General features: G+C 42.8%; 1 protein-coding gene across 2 annotated transcripts in view; it reads right to left on the reverse strand.

Moving 5' to 3' along the window:
* Positions 1-7,255, reverse strand: part of FNIP2 (folliculin interacting protein 2) — a 132,313-nt gene extending 125,058 nt beyond the window's left edge. Inside the window, exon 1 of one of the 2 annotated variants that reach the window (XM_047856471.1) lies at positions 7,068-7,255. In XM_047856471.1, the coding sequence (XP_047712427.1) occupies positions 7,068-7,180 (113 nt within the window). In that variant the 5' untranslated portion in view covers positions 7,181-7,255. The remainder of the gene's footprint in view (positions 1-7,067) is intronic. The other variant, XM_047856473.1, reaches the window with a different exon arrangement.
* Positions 7,256-11,547: the final 4,292 nt, after the last annotated feature.

The raw sequence follows: 11,547 nt of genomic DNA on the forward strand, positions 1-11,547 counted from the left end.
AGAAAATGCAATAAGAAAAAAAAATATGTAGCATGGTGTGTGAGAAGGCATATTGTCCTTTTCAGAAGTCCATTATAAAGGCAGCTGGACAGATTCTGGCTAAACACAAGTGGGATGCCAGCCCATCTCCTTCCATCCCCATCCCACCCTCCCATTCAAGCACTGGTTACAAAAGTGCCTGTGTGGCCCTGAGAAGTGAGTCATGGATGTTCCATTTACAGACGGGGTGGAGTTGGGGGAAATCACTATTACATGCCCAGTAAGCTGGAAAAGTCCATCCTGTTTTTCCTCTTTTACATAATAATCATTTTTCACAAACCTGAGATAAAGAATACTTGGTAAGTAGGAACTCACCAAATATTTCAGCAAAAGGGAAAGACATACTACTTTTACAGCCAAGGACATGACCTCATAGTGCAGTCCTAACAATTCACACTAGGCAAGGGACTCGTACAATCAGGATAAAACATTTGTTCCTTTTCGCCCACACCAAGAAAAACAGTGGCTGGAGAAATCAGCACAGTGCCAGTTTCCAAATCAGATTCACCCACCAGGAGTTCACACAGACAGCCAAAGCATTTCATGAGCGCAAAGACAATCTTTTACAACTTCCTTTGCCAAGGAAACAAAACAGCAAAGTGGCTTCCTTACACTGACCTCACAAGTAAGCCATGAGAAACACAACCTTAAGCCACAATGACAAAAATCAACGCTCTCTTTAGATCTATACTCTATGCATTACAACACCACATGCCTGGCCCATCTTTCAATACCACGTACTAAGCCAAATGACAATGTGTAACATGACCAATTCACATTTCAGAACTTAAAATTATAATACATATCCTAGCTTTAAAGATATCTGATCCCAGCCCCTTAACTTCTCCAAGTTCTCCCACATCTAGAAGGTTGTGACACTTTTTTCTAAACACATTTCAAATAAATCTTAATTAGAGCTCTCTCTCAGTCACCAACTGAAGACCTGCAGGCAGCTCCTAACCTCCGTTCTGATGAAGATTACAGTGGGCTCTGAAGCGTGGGGGAAGCAGTGACCCTGCCCAACTAGTAAAAATTTTGCACATGTATACTGCCTACAGTTATCAATACCAACAATTAAATTGGCCTCCTGAGGCTTGTAATGGACTGAGGTTTTAAGCACATTAAAATTCACTGCATATTACTTTTAATAACAGGAACTACCAGTTATTTTAATGAAGAGGAAAACTTCTACAAAGAGTTTTTATTCAAATCAGGCTTCTCCACAAATATTATCCTTACCCTCCCCACACACCTCCACCTCACAGTGTAAAATACTCAAAGGCATTCAACATTTAAAATAATTGAAACCACAAAAGCCACACAAATTCATCAAAGCAAAATCCAACAAAAAATCCTACACAAAAGAGTAAAGTTAAATTTTCAGCCACCCCTTTTGGCAGCCACCGGCTGGTGTGCAGGGCTGCTCTCTTCCGTACATGCAGCATCAATCACATTCCTATTTTTTTTTTTTATTTTTTTTTCCACATTTATTTATTTTGGGACAGAGAGAGACAGAGCATGAACAGGGGAGGGGCAGAGAGAGAGGGAGACACAGAATCGGAAACAGGCTCCAGGCTCTGAGCCATCAGCCCAGAGCCCGACGCGGGGCTCGAACTCCCGGACCGCGAGATCGTGACCTGGCTGGAGTCGAACGCTTAACCGACTGCGCCACCCAGGCGCCCCCACATTCCTATTTTTAAAAACTATCCCTGTAAGTTTGTATCTTGCTTTTGCTTTTTATACTGAGAACTCCTTTCTGTGTGTGTATACATATACGTATACGTGTGCACGTATATGTGTACACACACATGCATGCACACACACACACACACACACAAAACAATGATTTGGCTGCTGCAGAGTATCATCCATTGTGCAACGGTATCATTCTGCCTAACAATATTCCCCCTTCAGCTAAATAAGATTTTTTTCTTGATAAGAAAAATAGCATATAATTCTGAAAAACAAATACACCATACTCCTAAAAATATTCCTGAACTCTCAGTCACCTCTATCCAGGTCTGAGTTACAGCCTGCTGTGTGTCTTTAACACTCCTCTGAAAACTTGGGTTTCTATGTCACCACTAACAATGTCAAGGTAAAAAAAAAAAAAAGTAAATAAAAACATGTCACTTCAGTTCTATCTCAAGTCTCTGAAAAATGGTTTAATTTTAATAAAAGCCTGAATGTGAATAATACTCAACTCCATGACTTAAAAGGCTCCTTAGTAATACTTAAAATCAGTTTGCACCACATTTGATTATTTTGAAAAAGATTTTCAAACTCATCATATTACCTCCGTACCACCTATGTAATCCTATGACATAGGACTGGTGCTGTGACTTTACAAATGATAAAACTGAGAACCAGAGAAATGAAGAGACTTGTTCAGGCCCATGTCGACATGGTGACTGAGGCAAGACTAAATCAATGATCTCCTCAATTTGTCTTCCAAGTGCTTTTAACAGAGCCCACTGCATTAGCTGGAACAATCCCTTCTCTACCTCTGCCAAAAATCTCTAATAACCCCCAACGGTGTACGGCATGTTTCAGGACAAGGAGATAGGATGTAAAGAGTATGCCAATAAATCCAAAACAGCAGGCAAGGAAACCTCCAGGAAGACTTTTAGAAAGTAGAAAAAAAAAGAAATCAAAAGTGCTATTTGTCCCATGTGTGTCACATGTCTTAGGTTATAGGCATTAAAAATGAGTGCAGTGGAACTACACTGAGTTTTCTCCAGAATATTCTCCCTACTTCAGAAAAATCTCATTAGAAATGCATATATCCTGGGAGCTGGCAGTGGGCGGGGAGGAAGCCCTTCTGTGTAATTTCCCTCTGTCCAAGAGAAGACTAATTTATACTCCTACCCTCAGTCACACGAAGCATGAGAACAGTGAGTTCTTAATGCCTTACTTAATGTAAAGATTTACTCTTTATCAGTGTTTCAGTGATCTTCTTGTTATAGTGTCCAATGTGTACTTTGCTGTTTATTTATCTTGGCAAATAATCTGTGTCCTGTGTCATGAGTGTCCTACCTTGATTTGTACAGGTGGAGCCAAAGCCACAAGCACATGGGCATCAGATGTTATCTGATAATGATGATAAGTGGATTAAATTATACTTATACTAACCCTGTAACAGATTACTTAAATTTGTTCTACCAGAACAATATGGATTAGTACTAACTAGGCCATTTGGCCTTAGATATTCAGGACTGGAGGGGAGAAAAAATGGAGTCTACTTCTAGCATTTTATAGCTAGCTACCAAACAGCTGAAATGCCTCCACTCATTCCTCATGTCCCAGGTGATATATAAGCTTACTCACTTCATCTAACGGGTCCAAAATAAAGTATTTTGACAACCTATGAGCTTTTCACCTCTCTGTTGCATATATATTTTAGGTGAAGACTGGTCTACTAATTTAACAGAGACATTGAAAAAAAAAACACCACAAACTTTAAAATAAAACCTCAAACCTGAACCAGATATGCAAGTCAATGGGCATACAGGCATACCTTGGCTTTTAAAATTTCCTATATGAACATGCTGATCTCAAATCCAAGGTGACCAGGAACCCAATTTTATTCCTGACTTGAACCTCTAGACACATCACCTCTTTTTGTTCTACTTTAACTTTCTCGAACAAAGAGTTGTTCAAATAAATATTTATGTACCAACTAATTCAAAGTGAAAGCTTTCTGAAGACCAGCAAATAGAGGATACTCTCAAATTTCAAGACCATAATGGAACTTTATAACTTTAAATAGAGCTTACACTTCACAGATACCATAATCATATATTGTTCCTAACTACTTCTCCCAAACATGGAAATTCAATCTCTTTTGATTTCTTTTGTTTTCCTAGAAGTCTCTTTCCTCAAAGCTATGAAAGGGCTTTTGTTGAGATCCCAAATAAAATACATTTAAGAAGGAATCTTGACTGTGATGATTCCCTTTTTAGATGGAATGCCAGAAAACATGAAGATCTGAAAACGACCTATGATATTAGCTACTCAGATTGGACAGAAAACTTCCTCTTTCATCAACTATAGTGAGTGAAAACCAGGGGGTGAGAGAACAGTAAGAAACCCAGGGAAGTGACTAGGAGGTGCACAAGAGTAAACAGAGTAACATGAAGGGCAAACTTGACAAAAGGGAGAACTTCAGAGAATTGGAGAAAAGTTTAAAATAACTAGCGAAAGTCCATGACAGAAAGAGAAAAGATATAAAAAGGCTTCCACTGGGGCGCCTGGGTGGCTCAGTTGGTTAAGCTTCCGATTTCAGCTCAGGTCATGATCTCGCGGTTCACGAGTTTGAGTCCTTGTCGGCCTCTGTGCTGACAGCTCAGCGCCTGGAGCCTGCTTCAGATTCTGTGTCTCCCTCTCTCTCTGCCCCTCCCCTGCTCACGCTCTCTCTCTTTCTCAAAAATTAAAATTTAAAAAAAAGGCTTCCACAAACTCTAAAACAAACAACAACAAATTAATTAATAAATACAGTTGGATCTTAATTTTACTTAGGCTTTTCTCCAAAACATGTAATAAAAGCTACAAAACTGCCCAAAAAGTCTACCGGATTCCTCAGCAGAATTTCATCCTCAAGATTTACAAGTTACATACTGTATTTAAATGTCCTGAAAAATAAATTCATGTTAGGAATACTAGATTTTTAACCTGAGGATTTTAGCGTAACTTCTCAAAATCTATTCATATATAAAGTGGATTCCTAAGGGCAGCTAATCCCCTGTATAAGGAAGGCACCCACTTCCCCAAAAAGCACATGCCAGCTCCTATTTCGTAAAATGTGAATAAAATGAAGCACAAGGCAAGAAAAGGAAATTTTCTAGGAGACTTTTCCCAGGAGGGTTATACTGCATCTCAGAGTTACACTAGGTGGAGAGAGCAGGAGGAAAGACTTGCTTGGGTGTCCTTTGTTGATCTGATGTGCGCTGGTTGATTTGTCCCCACCTTCCTGAGTCTGTACAGACATCTGCTAGTTCACTTCTTTTTCCATGATGACCCCTGGCAGGGACACTGCTAAAGGGCCTCATCAAGTGAAACGTTCAGCTGAGAGCTCCAATTCTCCTTACCTATCTCAAAACTCTACCTCAAAAACTTGTAGACAATCCTAACGAGGTCAAGAAAAAAAAAAAAAAGTCTTTGGCATACTTTTGTGTTCTTCATTATACACCAATGGGACATCAGAACACTATACTGAAAATGTTCCCACAAAGTGGGAATCAATTTCCCTAATATGGCCAGGCCCTAAATATAGCCACAATTTTTTTGTTCAAAATACACTCAATTAAACTTGTGGCTGGAGGAAATGGCAGTGGGCAACTGGGCAGAGAGCACAGGAAACAGTGACAGTGTAACCCCACTATCTCCACCAACATTAAAATGGCTTTAAATGTCCTTGACAAGGGCTGCCAAAGTAAAGACACTGGTAACACACATGCCCTTTTCTCTCCGGGCTTTGTTCCCTTAGTCGAGTCTGGGTTACTTGCAGGGAAGAGAAGAAATTCCATACCCTGGGTCTGAAGTAATTCTACCATCCTGAGAAGGGACACGACATCAGTAGTACTCAAAGTGGTGAATGGAATGGGATTCCCTACTCAGATTATAAAGATTCAGTCGGCCTAAAGGAAACAGGAGAATTTAACTAGGGTAGTTTAAAGTCCTCACGATTTACCTTCCAAATAACACCACACCCACACACACTTCACGAACACAAAATACTGGTATGTAATACTCACAAAACTGCAGCGAGGAGCTATGTTTTTAAATGAACGCAATTCAAGAAAAGCAAACTCTAGAATACAAAACCTAATCCAAAATTTACTCGGGAGTTTCACTTCAAACTCTTAAAAGGTCTATTAATACTGGTTCTGAACTTGTTTAATAATAAACTGCTTCTGCAAGACATTCTGGCCAAAAAGCGGTAGCAGCGTGTCACCATTGGAAGTGGATACTCGATTTAAAAATTTGCTGGATAAAACTGGTATAGGTACATGAACAAACTTCCCAACATAAGTGTGCTGAAAGGCAACACCGGGCATTTTAAGTCATCTTCTAAAAGTTGGCTCTCGAACGCAGAATTAACGCAGACATTTTAAAAAGTGGATTCTGGGGTCAAACTGCTTGGGTCAAAATGCAGGCTCTGCCGCTGTACTGTGGTGAATCCCGGACACCCTGCTGAAGTTCTCCCGACTTTAAGTCTCCTCATCTGTAAAATGGGAGTTAAAATAGCACCTACCTCACAGGGTTGTTAAAAAAATAAATAAATGAAAGCAATCACCATAAAGCATTTAAGATGGTAAGCGCTCAATAAATACTGTCAATTCTTAGTCAAAGGTGTGTGTTCCCAAGGTCGGATCTATTAAATACGTGCATCAGCATTGTTAAATTAAAACCTCAGCCATTTCATAAAAGCATTTTACTCCCTCTTTCCATACATCAGGCGGCATCAACCTTCGACAAGATGTGCAAATTACACACTTTCATTCATCCGTTTGAGAGCTTGTCACACACAACAAGAAGGAAGGAAGATGCCTTTTTCGTGACTGTTGCTCCTTCATAACTTCAAAATACTGTCACGTACACAATGGGTTGGAGCTGCCCTCAAAATGACAGCACACAGCTTTGCAGCGCCCGCAGAGGCGTCCAGGCGGCTCTGCCGGGAAGGGGTTCACCCCAATTCAGGGCGAATCTCCCGTCTGCACAGCCAAGCAAGCGCACGCCTGGGAATCCCAAGGAACACAAGAGAACTCTCGGCAAGGAGGAAGGGACCCTGAGTAGCGGGGAAAGAGAGGGAGGGAGGAAGCGGAGGAAGGGAGGAAAGGACCCTCCCGGTCACAGAGGTTTCGGAGCCACACTCGGATCAGGCGCGTCCACGATGACAAGCCCGGGACCCGGTGCCGGCGCTGGGCTGCGACGTCCCGGGCGGCCCACTCCCTTCTCCTTCCCTCCCCCGGCGGGTACCGAAGCCAACTCCGGTCCCGCTCCAGCCTCGCCTCGCGGCGCCCCCTCACCTAAACGCGGGTCCTTCCTTGGGAGCCCTGCCCTGGGCAGACGCCGACGCCGAGCTGCCGCCGCTGCCGCTGCCCTTTTTGTTAAAGAGCTTCTGGAGCAGGGTCGGGGCCATGATGCTGCCGCCGCCGCTGCAGCTCCGGCCGTGGCGCTCGGGGGGCCGGCAGCTCAGCGCGCAGCCGGGGGCGGCGGCCGCGGCGGCGGGGCCATCGCGGCGGCGGCGGCGCGGCCGCCCAGCCTTGTGGGAGCGCGGGGCCGCTGCGGCTGAGTAACTCTGCTCGGCGTCGGGGCCGCCGGAGGCCGGTCATATGACTGAGCCGGCCCGCCGCCACCGCCGCCTCGCGCGCTGACAGTTATCTCCTGCGGGAGGAGCCCGCAGCCCCACGGCGGCGGCGGCGGCAGCGGCGGCGCGGGAGGAGCGCGGCCGCCCAGGCGGCGGCCATTGGCCGGGAGGCCGCCCGCCCCGGGCTCACGTAACCCTGGTGGGAGGCGAGGCCCGGATCTGGCGGCCCTGTGCTCCCAGCACGCGGGGAGCGGAGGCGGGGCGGGCGCGGCGCTTAAAGGGGCCCAGGAGGCGGGGGCGGTTGCCGCGCGGCCCGGGTGGGCTGCGGGAGGGACGTGGCTCCGCGAGCGGCGCGTGGGGCTGGAGGTGGCTGCATTCTTTCGAAAGCGAGAGAGCGGCTGGGCCGATCTTTGTTCTTTTGAGACAAAGCCCCTGAACTTGGGTCCTGGCTTTGTGCAGGTGCAAGGGCTCGTTTATAGAAACCCCATGGCGCTGGGAAGGGTTTAAGACGTGAGGTTGCTGTTTCACAGGACTGATTCGAATGTCACAACACCCAAGATATTGGCATGTTTCTACCATATCGATTAGATCTCTCCGTCTTTTTTTTTTTTCTTTTTTTCTTTTTTTCTTTTTTTTTTTGGTTTTTAATTTAAACTCCTTAGTTGTTCGATCTTTAGCATCTTGGGTCACTATACCGTAGTTATATAAAAAGTTGCTTGTGAAATTAAAAAACACATGGAATTCACCACATAGATTTAGAAAATTAAGAGAAGCTATTTTATAACAAGAGAATGCTTTCCTAGTACATACTTAACCATCAAGGCACATAATAATCTGATATCAACAACGGATAGATGTTATTTGATTTGGAGAAGGGAGGGGTATTTGACTTGGCTTTCCTATCCAGTCCCACCCAATCTCGGTGAGAACTTTAGTCTCTGGTGCAGAACTCTCCCAACAGGCTGTGGTGGTGAAGGAACGTGCCTGACTCAAAGCAACTTCTTAATCTGCCTTATAGCGTTAGATCTTCAGTTTTTCTGATGAGGAGTCATAGAAATAAAATTAAGTTTCCAACACTGCCTCTCCTAGCTTCTTCATGAGCAGTGAACGGTGACTCACCTGGATTCCCTTAGACTTGTTCAAAGAAGGACTCTTGGAAACTCAAAAAAAGCAAATGTATTTCCGTGGATATAAGTAATCAAAAATACCTCTTCTGGCTCTTGTAGTAAACGAGCTGTAAATAATGATGTGCTGAAATTTCACAAAGGTAAGGGAAAGATGGTAGAAATTGAAACTCAGTCACGTTTTCCTTTCAGATCTCTACTATTAAAATGGTGGATTAAGTGTTCTTGCCAGTAAGCAATCCTTGTTTTGCACAATGGAGTGTATACAGAACCCTGATTTGCAACTTTGGTATTTCTCTCTGTTTACTGGGAGCATCTACCTCATGAGACCACTAGTATTGGTTAGTATCCTATATAGCAGATACTGGCTTCATCTATTGTGACTTTATTAAGACATGGCCCCAAGTCATATTATGGCGGGAACTTCACCACCCTCCCTTACTCTGTCCTTGCTCAGAAAATGTCCTTTATGCCCCAAACTGAAGTGCATACTGTTGATAGCCTACCACTTTTGTAACTGCACGTTAAAGAGGAATTTGGCATGATGTCCCTTGTTCCTCACCTCCAAGGACTAGTTTAATTCCAGCCCAGTCCAAATGTGCAGCATCACCCAAAAGAGGCAATTTAAAAATCAGCCTGCCCCAGACATCACCCTCAATTTTGATCCTCACTGGGCAACTATAAAGGGAGTATGTGCATCTCAAACTATTAAGGACCAACTTCAGTTCGGAGAGAAAAAAAAGGAACTAAAATGCTTCCCTTCTCCCCCTTTTCTCACTTTGCTTCCTTTCAACACACATTCTTCCTCATTCTGGTTCTGGCCACACCTCTTGCTCTGAATTCTAAAAGCAAACAAAAATCCTAACCAGCAAAATTTGGGAAGCTAGCTCTAGACAGCTCTCCTATCCCAGTTTCATTATTTCTCTTCTTGTCTTTTCAAGGCCTCTTCAAAACCTCATCTTTTGCCTGTCATGCACTGGTCGCTGCCTCTTCCCTGAAGCTTGTCCCACTCCCAGTCTCCAGCACAGTTGTGTGGCTTGTCTCCTGATTCCATACATCTAATTCACTTTATAACCTCACTCCCTCTTAGAAAATCTGTCAGCTGGCTGCTCCTGTATGCAGCTGTCAAGAGGAGGAAGTAAAACAATATCCTGAATTCTTGGGAGATGTTAGAGTAACACTTAAGATGGAAAAGGGGGAATTGTAAAAGAGCTGATTTACTTATTCTGTTCTGAGTCCTGGTGACAGTTCTCTCCAGTTAATGCGTGTTCTGGAAGTTCCTTTAGGAGTGTCAATTGTAAAGTTAGACTGCCTGGTACACTGTAGCCTACCTAATATCTGTTACCCCTTCCTCCCAACACAACCCCAGTTTTTTCAGGTGTCCATCCCTCCCCCAGGCCAGCGTGCCTCAGGGTAAACTGACATTATCCCCAAACTCTGTCTAAGTGATCTAAGGGTAATCTCATTGCTTTTGCAAGGTGTTGGTTCAGGAATGAGCGCTTGAGGCCATTCTAGCCAAGAAGGAAAGGAGCCAGAGGAAAGTGATCCTGGAGAATGTTTTCTCGGTCTTAATAGAGAACTATAAGGAGAGATGTGGGTTGTTGTTGTTTTCTCCCTGTGTATGTTGTGTGTTTACATGTAATGCTACGGATCTTGCTACCAGCCTGGGCATGAAACCAGTTCTGGAGATGGCAGAGCAGAGAGGTGGAAGCAAGCTGTGTCCTTAATACATTGTTGATCCATAATACCTCTACCCTGAGCTGACCTTCCCCATTTGATGAGATGATATTTCTGTTATCTGAAGCCAAAAACAGTCTGTAAGAGAGGGTCCTGTTTTGTGTCCTCTATTGCTTGTTATATGAAACAAATAAACCCCTGCTTCTTTAACCCTCAGTACACCAATCATCACCAATGGATCTGCTTTTTACTTCATATTTTTAAGACATTTTGCAAGTCATTTATAAGAAGCAAGAATAAAGGAATAGTAAAACAATTTTAAATGTTTAATAAGAATTTAAACATAGTAAATTCAAATTTTTATTCTATATTTTCCTGCAATTAAAGGAAAATTACCCTAAATGGGCCATGTCCTTTATTATTATTTTTTAAAGTAATCCCTATGCCCATGGAACTCAAACAACACTGAGATCAAGACTCAACATGCTCCACTGACTCAGCCAGCCAGGTGCCCCAGGCCATATCCTTTAAATACAACTATTGATCAGTCAACATAACATATTGAACCAGGAACACAATCATCTCATAAATACTGACTCCAGATTAAGAATACATCTCAGATGCACTAGCTTACTATTACTTTTGCTTCTTCTTGCACTTGAATCAACAAAAACACTTTTGAAATTTTTGATGGCTTGCAATTTTATTGAAGATAGCCATCTTCTTTACTTCTTGGCTGTGAAACATTTTCATTTTTAGATTTATAAACAACATTAGAACTAGCAACTCAAACACATTGGACTCCTTAAACTTATACAATATATGTCAATTATATCTCAATAAAACTAAAGGAAAAAAGAATTAGCAATTCAATGCATTTTTCCTCTCTACATCTTGATTTCCTTCCAATCACCTTTGCATATACATTGCCTTTAGCAGTTGTTGACTTGCAAACTATATCAAGTATATATGATGCAAAACATCAAAAAAGATGACAGAATACATCATATCTTTTTTGGATGGCTCAAGTCCTTGTTGCAAAATAACGAATAATGAAGTTATTCCTGTGGAATGGTTAAGAATACCATATTTCCTTTTTATCTTTAAAAATATATTGTGGAGGGGCCTCTGGGTGGCTCAATTGGGTAAGCTTCCAACTTCAGCTCAGGTCATGATCTTGCAGTTTGTGAGTTTGAGCCCCATGTCGGGCTCTGTGCTGACAGGTCGTAGCCCGGACAGAGCCTGCTTCGGATTCTGTGTCTCACTCTCTCTCTGTCCCTTCCCCATTTGATCTCTCTCTCTCTCTCTTTCTCAAAAGTAAATAAATAGATATTTAAAAAATAAATAAAAATATATCGTGGAATTATCAGTTCTTGAGTTTGAGAAAATTTAGGATAC

This window comes from Prionailurus viverrinus, chromosome B1, assembly GCF_022837055.1.
Source record: "Prionailurus viverrinus isolate Anna chromosome B1, UM_Priviv_1.0, whole genome shotgun sequence".
In the NCBI taxonomy this organism is placed as follows: Eukaryota; Metazoa; Chordata; class Mammalia; order Carnivora; family Felidae; genus Prionailurus; species Prionailurus viverrinus.